The sequence below is a fragment of the Mus musculus genome, chromosome 12 (genome assembly GCF_000001635.26).
Source record: "Mus musculus strain C57BL/6J chromosome 12, GRCm38.p6 C57BL/6J".
Classification (NCBI taxonomy): domain Eukaryota; kingdom Metazoa; phylum Chordata; class Mammalia; order Rodentia; family Muridae; genus Mus; species Mus musculus.
In genome coordinates, this window is record NC_000078.6 from 87,097,094 (window position 1) to 87,118,346 (window position 21,253).

The 21,253-nt window shown below is 49.4% G+C and overlaps 2 protein-coding genes across 6 annotated transcripts in view; both read right to left on the reverse strand.

Annotated features, from left to right (window-relative positions):
• Positions 1-437: 437 nt before the first annotated feature.
• Positions 438-5,446, reverse strand: Ngb (neuroglobin). Of its 2 annotated transcripts, none has more exons than NM_022414.2 (4): positions 5,079-5,446; positions 3,596-3,707; positions 2,903-3,022; positions 438-1,453 (listed from the first exon to the last, which is right to left on the reverse strand). In NM_022414.2, the coding sequence occupies exons 1-4, from the start codon at positions 5,165-5,167 to the stop codon at positions 1,319-1,321; spliced, it is 456 nt and encodes a 151-aa protein (NP_071859.1). In that variant the 5' UTR covers positions 5,168-5,446; the 3' UTR covers positions 438-1,318. The 2 variants fall into 2 exon arrangements, with proteins under 2 accessions (NP_071859.1, NP_001281237.1); NM_001294308.1 differs by having other exon boundaries at positions 2,891-3,022.
• Positions 5,447-9,767: 4,321 nt separating this feature from the next.
• Positions 9,768-21,253, reverse strand: part of Pomt2 (protein-O-mannosyltransferase 2) — a 41,108-nt gene continuing 29,622 nt past the window's right edge. The window contains exons 13-21 of one of the 4 annotated variants that reach the window (XR_003950039.1): positions 20,846-21,010; positions 20,292-20,383; positions 19,438-19,514; positions 14,786-14,857; positions 14,431-14,490; positions 14,244-14,349; positions 13,209-13,349; positions 12,911-13,025; positions 9,768-12,200 (exon numbers count right to left, since the gene is read on the reverse strand). Coding sequence is in view for 2 of the 4 variants with exons in the window: in XM_011244088.3 (XP_011242390.2) it covers positions 12,095-12,200; positions 12,911-13,076; positions 13,209-13,349; positions 14,244-14,349; positions 14,431-14,490; positions 14,786-14,857; positions 19,438-19,514; positions 20,292-20,383; positions 20,846-20,997 (972 nt within the window). In the remaining 2 variants the exon portion in view is untranslated. Of the gene's footprint in view, positions 12,201-12,910; positions 13,077-13,208; positions 13,350-14,243; positions 14,350-14,430; positions 14,491-14,785; positions 14,858-19,437; positions 19,515-20,291; positions 20,384-20,845; positions 21,011-21,253 lie in introns of all 4 variants that reach the window. The other 3 variants (XM_011244088.3, NM_153415.4, XR_003950038.1) reach the window with 3 other exon arrangements.

Here is a 21,253-nt window from a genome sequence, read left to right on the forward strand (position 1 = left end):
TTCTCTAAGTGGCGACTTAGAGCCAGGGCTATTTTCTCATGTTCAAGGTCACTGTGAACTCTGCATTAATGGAGAACGTCTGAGAATGGGGAACATGTGGCTATCCTGAGATCCGTGTGGCAGGTGTGGAAATGGTCCCAAGAGCCACACAGACTCCAGGTTGGAACTGTCCCCTGTCCCTCATGTTCCAAGGGAAGCTGGTCCAGGTGTGTGCCCAGAGAAAACTGGATCTGGTGGCCTCGTAGCCGGTCTGGACCCAAGGTACCCAGCTCCTCCACCACCATTGCCCCGGCCTCCCTTCCCAGCCCCTTCTTTCCCACCCACTCAGGCCTTGGGCCTGCTGACCCTACGCCTCCTCCATCTTGTTCTTAGCCCCAGTGCTTTGTAGCTTCATCTGGTCACAGGTCAAGGCCCACAGAAGGTTCAGTCATGGAGGGTCAGCACACAGAACATGTTTATTTCTTGTGAGTTTATAGAGCCACAGCACAGAGCAAGAAAGTGTGGGTGGCTGGGGATGGGTACAAGGGCCCTCCCTACTCTATTCTCTCCCACTCATCAGCCCAGGCACGAGTACACCTCAAGCATTAAACATAGAGCTAGGGGCCCACAGCTGGAGAGCGGTGGGTGAGCAGAAGAGGGTGGGGAGACAGGATTCAGCCCTTCTACAATTAAGTGGCAGGAAGAGCCCCAGAATTCCATGCCATTTGGGATGAGGTCACTCCTCCTCCTTGCCCTTCTGGCCTCTCCATTATGGCTGGCCAGTTAGGTTTCCCCCAAAAGAATACCGGGGTGCTTCCACCAGAAATGCTGAACCAAGAGCACAAGAGGTTTTGTATGGGGCGTCTGAGCAGCTGAGCCACTGCCCAATGCCACTGAAGAATGCCATCTTCTATGCTTCCCTTGCCTGAGAAACACTAAAAAGTCTCTCCTCTTCATTGTTGGAAAGTAAACAGCTTGGCAGGGAAGTATCAGAGAGACTGGGCAGGCAAGGTGGAAAATTCTAGAAGCCTAGTCACTTTTCCCTCACCTTGGCAGAAAGCTTCTCTGAGAAGAACCCCCATGCCACCTCACTACCCAAATTGTTCTGCCTCCTGGGGCGAGCTAACCAGGCATGCAGCAGGACATCTATGGGGATGAGGGAAGGAAATCCACCTCCCTGCAGCTGACCAGAAGCTGAGACAGAGCCCTCTCCCATCACCTCTCTAGGATGGCCAAGGGGATGAGGACCAAGGTATAGAGAGACCCTGGGGGAGAGGCTAAGACTACAACAGGCAGATCAACAGACAGACACACATAGATAGGGGCACTGGCTCGTCTCTTACTCCCCATCCCAGCCTCGGCTCATGGCTTGCACCACAGCTCCGTAGAGTCGGCTCCAGGCGGTCCTTGTAGCTGGTGTAAAGTCGGGACCCAGGCACTTCTCCAGCATGTAGAGCAGGGACTCGCCTACTGTCTGCAGAGGTAAGAGGCACCTAGTCATCTGAAAGCAGGATAGCATCACTCTGTTTTCAGGTGAGAAAGCTGAAGCCCTATGCCAGTAAAGGGACACAGGTTCTTTTCTCTCCCGTGCAGGGCTCATGCTGGTTAAGCAAGCCCTGAGTGCCACCCTTGTGCCCACCTTTCCCCCTTAATATGAAAATAACGTGCAGTGGATACTTGTGACCACCTCAGGAGAGGGGCCTACGCATTGTCTGGACACTGTCTGCTCAACTTAACCAACTCAGTGCTTGCAGATCTCCGATTCCCTGACTGCAAAGTAGCAGGCGTTGAGATCAAAACTCCCATGCTGTGGAGCCAGCTAGGTGTGAGTTAAGATTATAAACCAATACTCGTAGCCTGGATGACCTGGAGTAGTTAACCCTACCCCTCTGAGCTGATTCATAAGCTAAACAGAGAAAACAAAACTCTGGCTTTGGTTAAAAGCACTTAGTGTAGCAGCTACCCACAGTAGGACTTATCAAACAAGGTTTATTTATCCCACACATATTACTGAATATCCCCTAAGGACCAGGCATTATGTAAATGCCCAGATGGAGAGGCATTCAGGACCATCCACGCCCTCTCGTCACAGAGATTTCCTACAGTGGGGTCAGGTACTATCGAGGCAGGGGCTCCCCATAAGCCATGCCTAGAATATCCAGTGTCACCTTTGTGACCAGCTCTGATTAGAACATGAATGCCAGCGTTGCCAGTAGAGGCTTTATAACACTGGGGTTCATGCTCCCGTTAGCAGCCTGAGTAGCACTCCTTGCTGAGACCTAGCTAGCATGAGGAAGGTTTAAAAGCCTGCAGGTCGCCTTAGACATCCTAGCCCTGGTGGAGTTGACCTCAACACAAACATGACTCCAACCAGACTCCAGAGAAAAAAGTTCTGCCCAACTGAGCCCAGCCACCATAACTCAGAAACTGCTTTAAGGGAGGACTTTGAGGGTAGTTTGATACCTATGGAAGGCTGACCAAACCAACTGATGCCAAGGGCTGCTAAGCCTTCATGGTCCCTTTTGGTGGTGGTGGTGGTTGTTATTGTTGTCGTTTTGGTTTGGTTTGGTTTTTCTTTTTGCAAGACAAGGTCTCTCTGGGTAGCCCTGACTGTCCTGGAACTCACTCTGCAGACCAGGTTGGCCTCAAACTCACACTGTCATCTGTCTGGGATTAAAGCAGCCGCTGTCACTGCTATCACCACCACCACCACCCAGCTGCCTTCATGGTTCTTAAAGGAGCCATGTTAAAGGGAACTCTGAGGCTCAAAGAGGTTAAGTCCGAGTCAGTCACATAGCGGGCACGTAACTAGAACAGCCCTGTATTTCTCTCAGGCGTGAGGTAAGGGGCAATGGGTTGGGACTGGGAGAGAGCAGCAGCTGAGGTCTGGAGCTCTGGAATGAGAACGTACCCCACTACCCACCGAGAAGGAGCTGAGCCTCACTCCCACTGCCCGATGCTTCCTGCCCAAGCTGGTCAGGTACTCCTCCAATGAAGACAGGTCCTCCACGTTGGTCACTGCAGCATCAATCACTAGCATCACCTGTCGAGGACACAGAGGGCACAGTCCTACCTGCTTACTACCACAGGCTAGCACCCAGGCTTCTCAACAAGGGAGGCTTTCAGAGCACTGATGTCCAGGATCAGAGGGTGGCAGGCGGCCAGTGTCTGTAAACAGTAGGCGTCCGGTATGTGCTGGCTTCACTACTGAAATCCCACCCATGAAGCCCTTCTCTTTTGAGGATCTTAAAATCTTTGATATATCTGCAGAACAATATTGCCGGCGTGGAACAAGGGTAAACTGAGGTGCTGTGAGGATCATGAGCCCAGCCTAGTTTTCATAGGATGGTAGCCCCAAGGGGTCAAGATCTACCAATACAGTGGGAGCCAGAGGATAAGGCTGAGAGCAAAGTACTAGGCTGGGTCCAGCTGGCTCGAAGACAGGGTTGGGGAGGAGGCTGGGTCAAATCCAGAGAAAAGGGCACAGTGTGTGTGTGTGTGTGTGTGTGTGTGTGTGTGTGTGTGTGTAGACGCTGTTTGCCTAATCCCAAGTCCCTCTTTCTATGCTAAGACAATGATCTGCAGATCTGAAACCTCATGGCTCTCCCTCCCTCACCTTCCTAATGTGGTCCAGGAATTCTGGAGAGGAGAGACAGTCCTCAGGGCTGGAGAACTGGCGGCCATTGTACTGGAAGAGAGGCAGCAGGCTGGGTTCCAGGGCGAAGAGCCTGTGGGTTAGGAGCAGAGGTCATCAGCACCGTGAGCGGCAACTGCAGCAGACCCTGGCTGGCCAGAGGAAAGCCACAGTGCACCCCCAGCCTGGCACTACCAGCTTAGTCAATGCCCCCTCTCTCTGAGCACTCTTCAGAGGACACTTATGTCCCCAGACTCTCACATTACCTGACAGACAGTAGCTCCTCCGTAAACAATTGAAGGCTGAGTTTGGGACAGGTAGGCATCTCAAACCAAAATCTAGGAGGAACCTTCCCTTTTGGATCAAAACTTCTCAATGCCCTTGTATCTAAGGCTTAAACGGGCAATAGCATCAAGAACACACTCCTTGAACTACTGAGCACTAAGTATTTCCCATGTGGTTAACTGTGATTGAGCACTGCCCCCCCCCCCCCCATACAGTTAAGCAGTGAGTTCAAAGGAAGAAACAGAAGCTCAGAGAGTTTGTTAAGCAAGCTGCCTTAAGTTACACAGTAAAGCCACAGTGGGTATCAGAATCTGGGGGAATGAGTTTAGAAAAATACAGTTGGCACAACCAAAAAAACTTCAGCCTCGCTGGGGAGAGCTTGCATTTTTGTGTAACTCTTTTGTGTCACTGAATTTATTCCCTTTCCATCTGGAAGAGGCTTTGTAAAGTCCTGTTTGAAAGTTTTGAGCTGGCCTAGGGAGCTGCGATGAGGGAGTGTGGCCCTTTGGTGACAGAGCCTGAGGTGAAGCTGAAAACCAGCAGGCTTTCTGTGGGGTGGTCTCTCTCTCTCTCTCTCTCTCTCCCTCCCTCCCTCCCTCCCTCCCTCCCTCCTTCTCTCTCTCTCTACCTCCCCTCCCCCCCCGGGGGGGGGGCGGTGAGACTGGATGCCTCCCTCCTGGAGCTTCTCTGGTCCTAAGCCTGTGCTTTCTCATCTTACTGGTAGCTGAACTTGAGTTCTCCTGGGCCAGGACTACATGGTCTCCTTCCATTCGAGCGGGAACGGGGTCCGTTCTACCGTTCTAGGTGCCTGCATACACTAACTAGCCCTTTGAGTCACTCATTTCCTCCTACCGGCCCAGCTCCTGTGAGTGGCCCTGCATTTACTAGCCACGGGACACTGAGATAACAATGGGAGGAGAGTGGGGGCATTGCATCTACCTGCCCACACTGTGGGTGCTGGTAAAGGACCCCATCGGACCTCAACCAGTTCAGATAAGAGCTACTGCTATCCGGGAAGAGCAGATGGGACAGCACCACCTGTCGCTGCGCACACACCCCTCTCTCAGAAGCACCACAGCAGGCGGGCAATTTCTCCTCCATCAGTGACAAGCCAAGCAATCTCGAGCCCACTACGGTTAGGCACCCCTTCACTCGCGCCCCAGTGCCCCGCAGCTCTCACCTGGCGAACAGGACAGTGCCATGTTCCAGAGGGCTGCGGCTCACTACCCGCCAGCTCTGCCGGATCAGCTCTGACTCCGGGCGCTCCATGCTCTCTCTCCCAGGAGACTCGCGGGACGCAGTGATGGGACCCTCGAGGCGTGGGTGCAGTCAACGCACATGCAGCGCCATCTCCTCGGCGACGCGGGGGAGCCCCCCTCCAGGCCCAGTGCCTTAGTTGGGTGGGGCCCAGCAACTGCGCCTTTACTGGTCCAGCCCAGAGGATGCGCACGGCCAGCTTGGCCTCGGGCGCTTCCGGGGACCCCGCTTGGGCAGCTGCGCCCTACACCCCGAAGCTCCCAGAGAACCGCCCATTAAAGCTACGGTGGCTCCCACCCACTCTGGCCCAGTGAGGCTTGCGCGCTCCCTCTGCACCCGCCTTAGGAAGGTACTACCCGAGGCCTGGGAAATGTCCAGGCTTCAGAGTCTAACAGAAATTGCCGAGCCTCTGGGCTTGTTTTAGTCTTGAAAACTAATGATATGACTGCTTCTCTGGACTGGCTTGTGCCACATGCCTGTAATCTCAGCCTTGAGAGGCAGAAAACTGAAAGGATTAATACCAGTCTGGGCTACATAAATTGTGTCATTCCCCTCCAGTACTAAGTAAATAATCACTTCCTATTTCTGATGAAGCGACTGGGAGGCCCAGTGTTCAAGGTGAGTCCCATCTCTCCACTGAAAAACTCTCGGGTTTGCCATCTCCTGGGCTCATGGTCTCCTGTCTTCTCTAGAGTTCAGCTAGAGGGACCTAGGTCACCAAACTGGTCTGCCTGTCTGTCCTCTGCTCAAACCCTGGGTACTTGCACAACTTTGGGTTCACCAAAGCTCTCTCTCAGTTTAAGGGGCAGAGGCCAAAACATAGACATCTCCAGACAAGTGTGGGCTCCAATCTCAGGTCTGTTGGATCACCTCAGCCCCCAGACAGTAACTAGTAATGCGCTGCGTACACATTCATGGAGTTAACGTCATGTTCTGCCATCGCACGACCTACTGAAAATGGTGATATGAACCCCAAACAAGTAAACCCCCAACACCCTCCAAAGTCAAAACTAAGAAACGAGGTGCTGGGGATGGTCCAATGGGCATCCTTTCAGCAATTGTGAACACACACATACACAGAGCTGGAGTAGTGGTCTAATCCCAGTACTGAGGAGGCAGAGGCAGGCAGATCTCAGTGTGTTTCAGGACAGCCAGGGTTCTGTAGAGAAACTGTCTCAAAAAAAAAAAAAAAAAAAAAAAAAAAGAAGAGGCCACCTGACTCTAATAGGAGCACTGAGAGTTAGAAAACTGTAGGATTTCTAGGGCTCCGCTAGCAAGACATTGACCTCTAAGGACAGTGAGAGACTGTCCCAAAAAATTAGCTGGAGCAACTGAGGAAGAAACACAAAACACTATTTTCTAAACGTAGTTCAGGTAGGTCCTGTGTTTGCCACTCGGAGTGTGCAGCTGGCCACCTTCCAGGTAGCTGTGTTGTTCTCTTTCAAGCATGACTGTTCTTTCCAGGGGCCCAGGCTTTGGAGGACACACTCCCTTTATCTTTCACTATCTTTGAGTCTCTTCTGCTTCCTCAGATGTACTGGAAGGGATTGAGTGGCAAGCTCTCTCTCCACAGTCCTTATCGAATGGATATAAATCAGTGCCCTTGGTTTTCAGTTATGAGCAGACTGTGATCCCTCGGACAACCCCATGTTAGATGTAGAGTACACAGACCATGGCTTCTAGGACTTAGCCTTTTGTCCTGCTCCAACCAAGTTCCATGGAAACATCTACTCACCCTCTCCTGAATGACATCTGAGCACAACTTACTTGGCTCTTCCCCATCTCTTTCGTATCTCTGGTCCCTGTTCTGCAGCAGGAAAGTAAGGCTTTAGGACAGTCTGGCAAAGAGCCTGTGTCCTAATGACTTCAGAAGACCCCAAGCAAGAGGACAAAAGGATAGTGTTTTCTTAGTGCACCTGGCTGGTCTGCACCTTCCGCTCCACCCAGCTTATACCTTCCTGGAAGCCCTCACTCAGGACCCTTCTGGCCTCTTCACGTAACATCATCTGAGGTTTGAAGAATTCATGGGAGTAGTGGACTTATGACCTAAGTGGAAGAACCAGAACCCAAACCCACAGCTCTGAGCCAGAGGTCACAGAAGGATTTGGTGTGCTCTAATCTCTGCTCCCCTTGGGAAAAGGCTAAGGATCTGGTGTAGCCTAGGCAGTCAAGGTGAGGTACCCCAACCACTGATGGTCTCAATTCTATTCTGAGGGGCTGAAGAGGTTCTTTCCTCCCTGTGGGTTACACAATAGGTTAAAATCTAGGATAGTTTAAGTGTTCTCTAGTCAGAGCTGTCAATGTATCATTAATGTCTTTAAAGAGCTAGCAGAGCCGGGTGGTGGTGGTGCACACCTTTAATCCCAGCACTTGGGAGGCAGAGGCAGTCGGATTTCTGAGTTCGAGGCTAGCCTGGTCTACAAAGTGGGTTCCAGGACAGCCAGGACTATGCAGAGAAACCCTGTCTCGGGGAGAAAAAAAAAAAAGCTAGTAGATTGGGCTTGTGTCCAGACACTGTGACCACTAGCTGTATCTTCCCAACTGCCCTGTGAAGGAGATGCTGTTTATATTTTCATCTTAGAGATGAGGAAATGGGAGGCAAGGTTAGCTGGCCAGTCACAGAGTTTAAAAAAAGAAAAGGTGGGGCCAGAGTTTGCCCCCAGTTCTGACCATCTGGCTTACTCTCCCTACTGCCTCCCTCAAATGAACAGACCACAGCCACCAGCCATGCCCATAGTTCAGACTGAGCCAGAATTACTGGGTCTGAGTCAGAACTCATGCAGCGTTAGAGAGCTGGCTATGAATCTCTTCCAAACTTCTCACTCAGGGACATCAAGTAAGTAACGTGAAACGGGCCATAGAGGAAGTTTGCACCACGGAAACTGGCAAATACACTGGGGCTTAGTTTTGCCCCCACAGGAAATCTGTTATTAAATATCTACCTCCACTGGTTTGGGTACCCCTGGGGGAACCCAGAAAGCCAGGGTCCTAGCTAAGCTGTGAATGTACAATGCGAAACGTATAAAACATCGGGCTGAACTATGATGCTTCCCAGCTGTGTCCCAGCCTCTCCTCAGTGTCCAGGCCTAGCAGGCTATTCCAGGCTGGAGGAGCTCCAAAGACCCCCTTTTGCATCAAGTCCTGCCCTTGATTATCTAATTGTGGGTCATTAGGTAAGTAATGTAATCTGTCATGGGCACAATGGAAACCAGAAAAGTATCTTCCTTAGGCCTTCAGGAGGACTAAATGTCACATGTATCAATGATGTTAACTAGTCAGCTGGTAGCACATGCCTTTAATACCAGCCCTAGGGAGGCAGAAGCAGGCTGATCTCTGAGTTTGAGGCCAGTCTGGCCTACAGAACAAGTTCCAGGACAGGCAGGGCTCCAGAGAAACCCTGTCTCAAACAAACAAGCAAACAAACACCAAATCAACACACACACACACACACACACACACACACACACACACAACCCAAACAAACAAAAAACCCACCCCCAAATCCAAAAAGACAAAAAAAAAAAAAAAAAAAAAAAAGGATATTTACCAAGCTATTGCCCCTCACAGACAATTTAGTTCCTTTCTGACGTGCCTGTCCCTGGCATCTTCTATCTCTAGAATGACAGGAATGACCTATCTTCCTCCCCAGCCTCCCTCCTGCTTTATGGTTCTTGTGGGGGGTGGGGAGTGGGGATGCAAGGTAGCCCAGAAGACTCCCAATTTCACAGAAGCACGAATCTCTCTGAACCTTTAATCCAATGCTAAGTCAGCAGTCACCTTCTGTAGATCCTGTGAGGGAAAACCATGAATGAAGGAACAGAGCAGAATCCTTCACTTGGGAAGGATTCATCCCAAGTGAATGTATATTATCAAAAGGCGCCTCGGTGTCTCAGATAAATGAGATGTGGCAAAACCTTTCTCTGGTACCTGTGGGATGTTGACAGGGTGTACAGAAACATGGACCCCAGCCTTCTCCTTCAGATGTCTCTCCCAGCAGGCAGAAACTGTTCCCTTACAGAGGCCTCTGCTGAGACTAGCTAACTCCTCCCCATGCTGTCTATAACAAGCATGCTGACGTTCCAGGCAGGTAGCTGTGCATCTCCATCATAACTCGCATGGCCCACCTGAACCCTGCTTTTCTGTATGTGAGTCTGGTGTTTATTTCTTCAAACTTGCATCACCTCAATCAGGTGTTTAGGACCATGCCCTAACAGGACAGGGTGGATCCTCTGCAGCTGGTACTCTTGACAGACGACCATGCCAGGATGGGGCCCTCAGTTAACTGGAATGGAAATGTGCTACCATGCTGGGCTGCACAGCTCTCTCAGAATTAGGAGAGAAAATGGTTCCCTTGTTTCTTTCTATACTGTCTGGGAAAGTTCAGCAAGAGAGAGCAGGCTCAGCTGTTACTGGTTTTTGTTAAGAAATGGAAACAACAGCCACTGACTCTCAAGCAAGCAAGTGCTCAGGGAGCCTACATTCCCCTGGCATTAGGCTCTGCCTGGCCAGAGCCTCAGCTGGAATTAGAATGGCCCTAGCTATGAGATACCATGGCTAGTTCTTGCCATTTTTGTCAAGGACAAGTCAGATGCAATCAAGCACAAGAACAATGTAGTATTGAAAACAAGAGTTATTTATTACAAAAGTAATGATCTCTGATTATCTCTGGAAAGTTTTAAAAAAAAAAAAAGACAAAGTGTGGTGGGTCAAGACCCTGGCTGTGTTAGGCTGCCTGGCACATCTTCCTTCTCACCAGCCGGCTGAGATGGACCACATCTCTGTCAGTTCCCAAGGGCTGCAGCCCACACGCAAAGCAGCACCCTAGCGCCCACTGCCCCTCCATCTTCCAAATAGAATAAGCACTTAGTGATGTGACCAAGTGGCCTTTTTTCCATAGAAGTATCTGCCAGTTTGGGTATGGAAGAAGAGGGACTATGTGGGGGGCACCTTTTTCCCATACTTGGAAATAAGAAGAGACCCTTCTGCCCTCAGTGTGACACTAAAGGGAGGGACACGTAGGAGCCCACTAAACTCTGCTACCTACTCTGGCTCTAAAGGCTGCCCTCTGGTTACTCTAGGGTTCCTTCCCTCTAACAGTGCCTCCAGAAATAAGGCATAAGAGAAAATTAGCCACCTGTTAGATGTCCCATGGGCTACCTTGTTAAAAGCCAAGCACAGATTCCTGTATCCCCTCTCCAGGAGAATCTACCCACATGGTGCCCCCACTGGGTCAGAAGAAACCAGCCCTGCCTGGGCCTGCAGGCAAGGGTTGGGGAGGGCAATGAGAGCAGAGCTCCCCAGTCCCTGCCAGCAATGCAATTAAGCAGGCAGCCCAGACTTTGTGCACAAGCTGCACTTCCTGCTGGGGTGTGGGGGCAGGAGGGGAGTCAAAAGGCTGTAGCCACGGGTGAGGATGGTCAGTGGGTCTCAGATCTAATTAGCTGCTCTGCCTTGCTCTTGACAGGGCTACATTTCCTCTATTAACATTAATGATGCTCAGCTGAACGCCCAAGCAAAGCCCAGCAGCTTCCCTCTCCACCACTCTGTAGGTAGCACAGCCTGTCCCTGAGACCAGTTTCTAGTCTCCGTGGCAACCACCTCCTGAAGATGCTTTAAAGAACTCTGACCCTGTCAGAGTCATTAAGAGCTACAGTAGAGGGAAGGTGGACTGTGGTAAATTCATTAAGCCTTGAAATACCAAAATCTTCTAGGATCAAATAAATTTTTTGTTTTGAGCTGAAAAGAAGGATGCAGACTAATGGACTGGACTTGGGTTGATTTAGTTATGACAAAATTTTTACTCCCTATGGGCAAGGAAATTGAAGGAACAGCTCTGAGCTTAAGTGGTAGACAGTAAAAGCTGTCATGCATGTTCAGGTGCTCTGGGTTTTGGGGGAAAAGACATGATAAGGCGATGCCAGAAAGTTAGGGAAATGACCAGAAAGCAAAAGAGGGTATTATTAGGGAGGGCTGGAAGTGTGAAGACAGGAATGCCAAGCAAGAAATGCCAAGCACGAGCCAGTCAGGTTGAGCACCCCTTACCTACCTCAGCATCTCAGTAGATGCTTAGCCCCCAGGTCTTTGCTCTGACTCAGTGGCTCTGTAAGCCAGCAGGACTTGGTCCTCAGAGCCAGGCAGATGCAGAGAAAAGGGGACGGACAGTGAGAAACAGACACTGGGTACATAGCCAAGGTGTGTGTTCCACTCACCCAGTTCACAGAACAGGGACCAAAAACCTAAGGAAGGCCAACCATAGGCTGACAAGTTCTCTGCCAGCTTGTGCTGGCACCCAGTGCACTGTACACACTCCAGGCAGCACTGTATCCATAGAAGACACTGTGGGCAGTAGCAGAAGGCCAGCCCCGAAACTCAGGGTGATTGGCTAGCCTCACTGGAAGTATGTGAGAAGAAGGGCAGCAAAGGTTTAATGGTCCTACCTGTTGTACCTCTGTAACACCACAAGGGGTGGGACGGCACACTCAACCCTCCTGAAGACTAGAAAATTTTCTTATGGATCTTATAAACCTAAATGAAACCAAATCCAATGTGAAAAGATACCAGAGAATATCCTGTTAACCTTGGACCATTTCTTGGAATTTATGACACTTGGCTGCCACAGTTACATGGTCTACACACTCCAAAGGGACTGGGCAGATGTACCCTCTGACACTCATGCCTGCTTTCCTTGTGCTTCACAGGAACTGGCACCGAGCAGTGCTGTAGGTCACGTGCCCCGTGCAGGTGCTGTAGACAGGGCTGTGGCTCTTTTTAGTATTTAGTTAAGTCCAGGACTATTTCCCAGAGTTTGGTCCTGGGGGCAGCAGAATGTTTTGGGTTCCTCAGGCAGCTCCCTTGGAGCTGGAAGGGTCCAGAATCTGGCTTCATAGCTGGGTGTCCCTGGATAAAACCCGGATCCAGGCTGGGGTCCTGGCAGTGGCCTCAAAAGTCCCATGATTCCAGCCACCTCAGTCCTGCCATTGGACTCTCAGGTTCCTGGGCTAGGGGACCAACCATCCCATAAGCCAGAGGGTGGAAGAGGTAGAAGCTGTGAGAGTGAGAGAAAGGTGGTCAGCATTCTAGAACGGCACCAAGGAGCTCTAACTCTAAGTCCCTGTGCTGGGGCCCATCACACAGGCTCCTCCAACATAACCCAGTCTATCCATCCATCTATCTGTGCATCCCAGTACACTGTGACATTACTGGCAGAAGGGAAGGGCTTTCCCCAACAGGCCTAAGAGAGGTAACCTTTTAGAGGTCTGCCCATGGGCCATGTGGCCCAGAGTGCCAACATGTAAATTTAACCTTTTTCAGTAGGCATGTGCTCATGGGCTACAGGCCCCACCACAGTGGCCAAGGACTCTTGACAGGGGCTCTGAGACTTGCCAGAAGGCAAGGCAAGGAGGGCTTTACAAATATCAGTCTCTGTGCAGCAACTCTGAGTCACATCCCTATATCTGCAGCCCTGTGTTTCCCATCCTTCCCTCCCCCCACTGGCAGCTGTTTTAGAAAGGAGCCACTGTAACTTGAAAGCACCTTCTAGGTGTGCTAGGGTGATATCAAAGCTGGAAACCACTAGCTAGGAGTGGACTGAGGCCCTTGCTATTTCTACCGGACTATACATTAGGGTCACCTTGGCCCAACTGATTCAGAACTCTCAGGGACATGACCCATCCATGAGAACACCTTAAGAGCACCCTGGGGATGCTCAAATGTACCTAGAGATCAAACTAGAGGGTCACGTAAGGGGATACATACCTGTAGGCAGTTGTCAGAAGCAGGCTCAGGATTCCCACCGCATGTATCCTCCTACCCAGGGGAGAAGGGGCCAAGCCCCAGGCACAGAGCCGCAGGAGAGTATCCCATAGGATACCTATGGAGAGCAGGGACATGTACCAGCCTATCAGGACAGCACCTGGGGATCCTACAGGAAGGAGGCACCACAGTAGAGAGCAGAGGTCCCCCCAGACCAGTTTCTCAGGGTGACTTCATCTTCCTTTCCCACAGTGTCTCCCACTGCATCATCCCCCCAGGGCAGGGAGGCAGCAGTGCTGACCTGTCAACATGCTGGAAAAGAGCATGGCTGGGAAGTAGTGGTGGAAGTAGAGGATCCGGCCCATCAAGAAGAAAGGGAAGTAATGGAGCATCCATCCCAGGAGCAGCTGGCCACCTCCTCGCAGCAGCACCTTGGTCAGCCCTGTGCAGCCCAATCAGCACAACCCAATCAAGAGGCAGTGGAGGCAGGGCCTGGGCTCCAGCCTAGCTCTTCCATTTCTTGGTATGTGACTCTGAACATGTCACATCATCTCACTGGGCCTTCCTTTCCTCACACGGACTACCCAAACCCCATGGCGACTAGAAAGAGAGGAGTCAGTGGGTCTCCAGACTCCCTGGTCAGAATCCAGTTTAGTGGGGTTGCCAACAGGAGCCACAACAGATGTGGGCATCTGGCAGGAGACACACACCCACAGACAGTTGCTTCCTTTCTCTGCTTTCCACTTGCTGTCAGAGACATTCCCCAGCATCAAGGTCAGAAAGGAGGCTGGGTAGGGGAGTGTCTGGAGCTAGGACTGTTCAGACAGGAGCTGGCAATGGCAGAAGGGTCTGTGGGGTATCTAGATGTCATCCTTGTCCAGCAGCCAAGGTAACCAGGAGGCCAATCACTGCCATAGCCTGAAGCTGCCTCTATCTCCACTAGAGAAAAGGGCCATGGAGCAAAGGGAGCAGATAAGGAGAGGCGCACTTCTCTAGCTACAGTGTGACAGTGAAGGCCCTGAAGGCAGACTGCTGGGTTTTGAGCCTTAGCACATTACCACTGACTATGTGTTGTGTGACAAGCTTTTTGTCTCACTGTGCCTGGTTTTCTAATACACAGAAAGGGTGATTATACTCTGCTACAGGCTACTAGGAAGAATACAAAATGCTGAGCCCAGTGTAAAGCATCTCTTGACTATGGGCTTTCAAAGCAAAGGAGAGGAAACGTATGCAGTGGGAGAGGTAAGGGGAGCTCCTCAGCAGGCAGATCTTCCCAAGTCCAGGCTTGGCCAAGCCAGACAAAAGGATGGAACAGGAAAATCCCAGGGGCCCTGACCTTGCAACTCTGCAGGCAGTTGTATCCCTCTCTGCATAGCCACAGCAATGGTGCTCCCCGAGAGGAGGTAGAGGACAATGCTCACCAGATTCAGCCACCAGACCACCTGTATGGAAAGAGAGCTGGGGATGAAAGGACACCAGCTTCTGCAGGCTGGGACCTAAGCACTCAGAGCTGGGATACTCACAGGGTTGCCGAGCAGATAGACTCGGAAGTCCGTGTCATTGGCCCCTGAGAAGCGCAGGCCCTGTGGAGCAAAGGACATCCCACTGATCCAAGACTCAGCTTATCCCCAACCATCCATTCAAGGGGAAGGACGATTACACACAATACTCATCCTTCATAGATGAGCAGCCCCGACAGGAGGCTCAGACTGAACACTACAAGAATTCTCTAGGAAGTAGCAGTCAAAAGCAGGTAGAAAACAGCGTGTCTTTCCTGGTGAGTCCTCCTAGGTGAGGCTTCCCCTTGCATACATACTCCAGCCCCACAGTCTCTTTCTTGTTGCTATGTCCTGGAAGAGCTCAAGAATTGGGCCCTACCTGATAATTGATAGGCCAGTGCCAGGGCTTGGATGTGAACTCATTGTCCTTGGGTTTGAGGCCATTATTTCCCTGTAAAAAGGCAGCAAGGAAAAGCTAGTCAAGAAAGAGAGTCTAACCATCTAATATAAGCATGAGGCATTATGATCGGAGTTCCAGCCAAGCACCAAGAGAAACCCCAGTGATTTTGCTCCCTGCCACAGAACAGTCAGGTTTCCATTTGCAGCCATTGTCTACTGCCTGTAATAACTGCCTTAATTCTTCAGACAAACAAGCCTCCACTCCTACCAATAACAGCCTGCTTGGCTAAGACCAGTGTTAGAAGGTATGTGTAGGAGGATAAAATCAGTTTAATTTCACACAGAAGAACAGAGACTCAGAAAAGGTTACTTTAGCTTAGTGTCTCAATGGGTTTTCATTACCCTTTACCTGGAGGAGGTTTTTAGATTATTGTTTTTCTAAATGCCCTCTGTAATATTTTAATAGAATAGCTATATTATATAACTGTTTATGGAATGTATAAATATCTGTAAGAAGTAAGAATTTTGTTTGTTTTTATTTTCCTCTCCAAGAATATGTCTCTTTGAGGAGAGAAATCATGCCCAGTACTCAGTTTAGTTTGAGGGGCTTGGACCCAGCCAGTAATACGCAGTGACTTGTCTCACACAGCAAAACTGGGCCTTAACTGACACAGGAAGAAAGAGAGCCAGGATCTTGGACATTCGCTCCCAGGCCTGAGCCATCCTCAATATCAACAAAAACTAGCAAGTTAGCAGCTGTGTAGGTCATGTCTCACAGCCTTGCCACTGCTGACGTTTGGGGCTGGACAACTTTGCTGTGGAGCTGTCCTGTGTTTAGTACTTGGTATTAACTCCCTGGAAGGTCAGGAAAGCGCTCATGCTTCAGTTTCCAGCTCTGCTAGCAAGAAATAATCTTCATATATGGCTAGATTTCCCTGGAGAGGCAAAACTACCTTCAACTGAGAGTTACTGGTTTATCCAAGAACAATCTAGAAGATCTTATTTAGTGGCCTGCTATCAAGGAGCCTGACTAGTTCAACAAAGGAAGGGCTTGAGTATAGTTTAGTTTTTAAGTCTCAGTATGGGCAATGGGTTGCTCTTAAAAATGGGTGGAGGTGTGTGTCCCCAAAAGGACTGGCTGCAAATCCCCTGGATCACTGTCCTAGTCACTGTTCTATTGCTTCAAAAAGGCACCATGACCACAGCAACTCTTACAAAAAGAAAGCATTTCATTGGGGGCTTGCTGAGTTTCAGGGGCTTAGTCTGTTATCATCATGGCAGGGAGCATGGCAGCATGAATGGATGGCACTGGAGCAGTAGCTGAGAGCTACAGTCTGATTTGAAGGCTGAGAGACAGATAGACAGACAGGAAAAAGAGAAAGAAAGAAAGAGAGAGGGGGGGAGAGGGAGGGGAGGAGGGAGGGAGGGAGGGAGAGAGGGAGAGAGGGAGAGAGGGAGAGAGGGAGGGAGGGAGGGAGGGAGGGAGGGAAGAAAGGGAAAGGGAAAGGGAAAGGGAAAAGGAAAAGAAAAAGGAAGGAGAGAAAGAAACCAACCAGTAGGCCTGGCACAGACTTTTAAAACCTCACAGTCCTTAAGCTAGGAGATTGATTGTGGTGCACAGCTTTAATTTGAAGGCAGAGGCAGGTGGTTCCCTGAGTTCGAGGCTAGCCTGGTCTATAGAGTGAGCTCCAGGACATCCAGGACTACACAGAGAAACCCTGTCTCGAAAAACCATAGATAGATCTATCCTCAAAGCTCACCCCCCAGTGACATACTTCTCACAAGGCCACACCTCCAAATCCTTTTAATTTTGGGGTGTTTTTGTTTTGTTTTGCTTTGGTTTGGTTTAGTTTGGTTTTTCGAGACAGGGTTTCTCTGTGTAGCCCTGGCTGTCCTGGAACTCACTCTGTAGACCAGGCTGACTTCAAACTCAGAAATCTGCCTGCCTCTACCTCCCAAGTGCTGGGATTAAAGGCATGTGCCACTATTGCCCAGCGTTCTTTTAATCCTTCATCCTTTCAAATAGTGCCACTCTCTGGTGACTAAGCATTCAAATATATGATCCTATAGGGCCACTCTTATTCAAACCTCCACAGTCACTATGGCTATCTAAAGGGCCTTAGAATGAGGAATGGAGTGTTCTGGTCCTGGGAGTAATTGATGAGGAAAACCAGTTCCTTAAAACCAGCCCAATTCAGTCCAAACCAGGCACTCAGTAGTTCATAGAAATCTTATTCACTTTACCACTCTTAAGAGAAATCTAACATCTCTACAAATCAAGAGATTAAAGGAGGCAGATTCTTACTCAACATGGCGTGTGTGTGTGTGTGTGTGTGTGTGTGTGTGTGCGCGTGCGTGCATAACTAAATCTAGATGGTTCATTCCACTTCACTTTACCAGGCTGAGCTTTCTCCATTCAGGTCTCAACTCACAGGCAGGCAGATGGACAGGCAGGCAGACAGGCAGACAGACAGACATGGATACAACATATACACCAATATCTGCATGTCTAAAGTCTGGATTCACTGTCTCTCATTTCTCTCTAATTCTGGTAAACTAAGAGCTCTTATACACCACCCCCCTTTTTTGTCTCTTCCTTTTGGCAAAACAAGGAATAAAATTCTACACTTATTTTAGCCTTAAAATTCTATTCATGCCCAGACTGATACTCTGAGTGACAGACATATATTCAAAAGAGCTATGTCATCAGGCCACAGTGACAGCTACAAGCACAGAGTGAGAGAAGTAGTGACCCAGAGATTGTTTAATGTCAACTTATCACCTTCCAATGTGCAAAACTGACAAATAGCTGGGTTTTAAAAGTTTAATTTGATGGAGTAAGTCAACTATGTTTTCTGAGGGCTGCTTATATGATCACTTCCAGGTAGTCTACTTGACACTGGCTCAGAAAGGAACACTAATATCTGCCACAGCTCCTTGCAATTCTGTGGGTGGCTGACAGCTGGCTACCTCTGTGGCCTGAGACACTGTGATCTGAACATCATTTCTATAGGACTCAGATTCCCACAACAAGAGCAAGGGTCTTCCACCAGACATCGGCTGCAGCAATGTCTCCTCCACTTACACATGCAAATTCCATCTGTGGGCAAAATCTCCATTTAAAGATTTCCTCTCGCAGCTTACTTCAGACTTTCGATGCTATGGTTGCTGCTAGCTACTAACAACAGGGGGCAAACAGTGAGTCTTAGAAATCCTTAGACAAGAATAAGCCATGCCTCCCAAGGAACACAGGAATGGGCTCAAGGCTAAGCCTGTACAACGTATAGAAACACACCCAAAGCCGCTTCTCATTCCAATTGGTTCTAATGTCATGAGAGGCAATGTGTGACTTTCAGGAGCACTGCCAATCAGAGTCAGGAGTGTCATGGTAACTGACACTGACCCCGAAAGCCTACCTTTGAAGCCTGGATCTACCTTATACATGGCTATGTGCCCTTTAAAAAGTTCCTTAATATCTCTGTGATTTGGTTCCCTGTCTGTAAAGTAGGACTGACAATAGCCTTCCCAGAACTGTAATGAATACACACACACACGGACACGGACACACACACACTGCATAAATGTTCACTGATGTGCTGGTTAGCTTCAACTGTCAACTTGCTACAACCCATAATCACCTTGGAAGAGAGCCTCAACCCAATTACCTAGCTCTTGCTGGTCTGTGGGTATGTCTGTAGGAGATTATCTTATTAGTTGATGTAGGAGGGCTCAGTTCACCATGGGTGGTACGGTGGTACCATTCCTAGACAAGTGGTTCTCAACTCTCTAAGAAAGCTGAGTATGTGCTAGCCTGCGAGCCAGTGAGGCTCTGTGGATCCTCCTGTCTTCTGGCTGTGTGTACACTCCACAGTCACAAGTAATACTGTGTAAAATAGCAAGCAGATCTGATTTTCAAGTTTCTGCCTCCGTTTCTCTTAGTGATGGACTGTAACCTAGGAGATTATAAGTGAAATAAGCCCTCCTCTCCCCTAATTTGCTTGTGATGAATTGAATGAAAATGACCCCCATAGGCTCATAGGGAGTGGCGCTATTAGGAGGTGTGGTTTTGTTGAAGTGAGTGTGGTCTTGATCGAGGAAGTGTGTCACTGAGGGTGAGCTTTGAGGCTTCAGATACTCAAGCCAGGCCCAGTGTCACTTGCTCTTCTTGCCAATCCAAATGTTAGACCCCTTGGCTCCTTCTCTAGCACCATGTCTGCCTGCATGCTGCCATGCTTCCTACCATGATGATAATGAATTAAACCTCTGAACTGTAAGCCAGTCCCAGTTAAATGTTTCCCTTTATAAGAGTTGCCATGGTCACAGTGTTTCTTCATAGCAGTAAAACCTAAACAAGACAGAAGTTTATCAGGGTGTTTGTCACAGCAATAGAAATGAAACTACAACGTGGGAATCACTGCTATCAATATCCTCGTCAAATCCCCACCTCATCCTGTGATCCCGGAAATCCTCATAAAGACATAGTAAACCAGTGGGTGGACACTTTCAACATCCTCCACAACGGAGCAGGGATCTACACCAGGGCTACTGCTCTGTGCTCTAAATCTGTGGGCACCCAAGAGCTTGGCTAAGAACTTTAGGTTTAGATTTAGAAGGAAGAAGGGGCCGCAGTACCCGGATCATGACCATGTGAGACTCCAGCAAGATCTCAGGAAAACTGGGCTGCAGCACATCCAGGCTGATGTTTGGCACTAGGGGGAAATGACAAGAGAAAGGCTTGGCCGCATTATCCTCTCAGTACCCACACCCTTGCCATCCACACCCTTACACTACAGAGACAAGTGCAGTCTCCCTATCAAGCTGAGCAGAGCAGCGTCTCGGGAGGGAGGGAGGGTCATTCATGAGGCTTAGGCTGAGCACTCATTGGGTGCTCTCTATGGTGCACTCTAAGGATGGCAGAGGAACAGACAGGGCCTCCCTGGTGCTCTGGCAGCTCTTGGCTCCACCACCCATTACTGTGGCACTAGCCTAGAAGCTGGCCTCCTGTTAGTATGAGACTAGGAACCAGCTTTGTCTCACTCACCAGTATATCCACAGGACCCATGTGGTTCCTGACATATTTAATAAGGAATTGTTCAAGCAATCAATCCACTGTTTGTCTAGATCAGGTACTAAGAAGAGGGAATGGCAAGTATGGAGAAATCAACACAAGCCGGGGTGTGGTGTGGTGAGGGAAGATGAATCCCAAGACTGTTTGAGTTGAAGCTAACACCAAAGTGAGAAGATCAAAGGAGCCTGGAAGCAGAGACTGGGATCAGTGTGACTGTGGCCTTGTGTGAAGGGTCTGCTTGTTTGTATGGAGAGGAAATACTTGGCACGAGTCAACTGGACTAATCCGCAGCAAGCACAGAAGGGCATGGAGCCGCCCATGATGCAGGAACAGAGCCTGGGAGGCTGAAACAGCCTTGGAGGAGGTCACTAGTGGTGTTTTCTAGGACAGAGTCAGCGGGGCAGTAGCCTCAACTCACATTTGGGATTGATATGCTCTTCTATGTTCCAAATGGAGTTAGTGGTTTCTTTTAGGTACGGAGTACAGGTAACTTCCAACTGCTCCCAGCCCCTGCCAGAAAAATAGTCACACATGTTCTAGAAGATTTGGAATGCCCCCATGTATAGCAATGCCCACCACTCTTACATATGTGGAGCTTCTCTGTAAATCAGTGGCCATTATTCTTTTAACTCACAGGTCATAATCTACAACTATCTTACCAGTAACTAAGCATACATTGTTTCCACTTATAAAAAGACACCACCTAGAGTTTTAACCTCCAGGCAGTCATACAGATGTCCAACTACCAAGGCACATAAAATGCAAAGCTAAGCTGGAGTTCTGTGCACTATAATGTTTTTCTTCATTTACTACCAAATAAGGAAAAGGGAAGGGAGCACTCACCACCAGGGAACTGAAGCCTCTGGTATACCGTGTAGTGTTACCACCAGGGAACTGAAGGCTCTGGTATACCCATGGAGTGTTAAAAGAGAGAGTGAACTGGCTCAGGATATCAGGGCCCCAGGGACGTACCACTTAGGCAGAATCTTTCCTGACGATCCCAGGACACAACCTGTGACCAAATGGATGAGGCGAATTCGACTTCTCAGTACCTTGATCCGGTTCCCAAATTTTCTATTTACAACTTCAATCCGCCAGAAGTCATTTGAGTCCCCTGTCCCATTCTGCCACATAAACCAAGAAAACATTACAAGTCATATGATGCTAGAGACAAAGTGTTAAAAGGAAAATGGCCGCCTTTTCAAACACCATCATGTTTCAAAGGTTAAACTGACCTCAAAGACTGATGTAGGAAAGTGAACAAGAAGGCCATGGAAGTATCCCAACAGAGTAACATTAACTGGGAACCCCCTACCATAAAGAGACAGGCTATGAATCTGTGTGGGACAAGTCTAAATGCTAACTTTATAGTGTTAAGTT

Coding starts and splice junctions, on each gene's coding strand:
- Ngb (NM_001294308.1), bottom strand. CDS start 5,167: ATGGAGCGCCCGGAGTCAGAGCTGATCCGGCAGAGCTGGCGGGTAGTG. Junction 3,023..3,595: donor TCCTGGACCACATTAGGAAG/GTGAGGGAGGGA, acceptor TGTCCTCGACAG/GTGATGCTAGTGATTGATGC. Junction 1,454..2,890: donor CCTTCTCGGTGGGTAGTGGG/GTACGTTCTCAT, acceptor TTACCTCTGCAG/ACAGTAGGCGAGTCCCTGCT.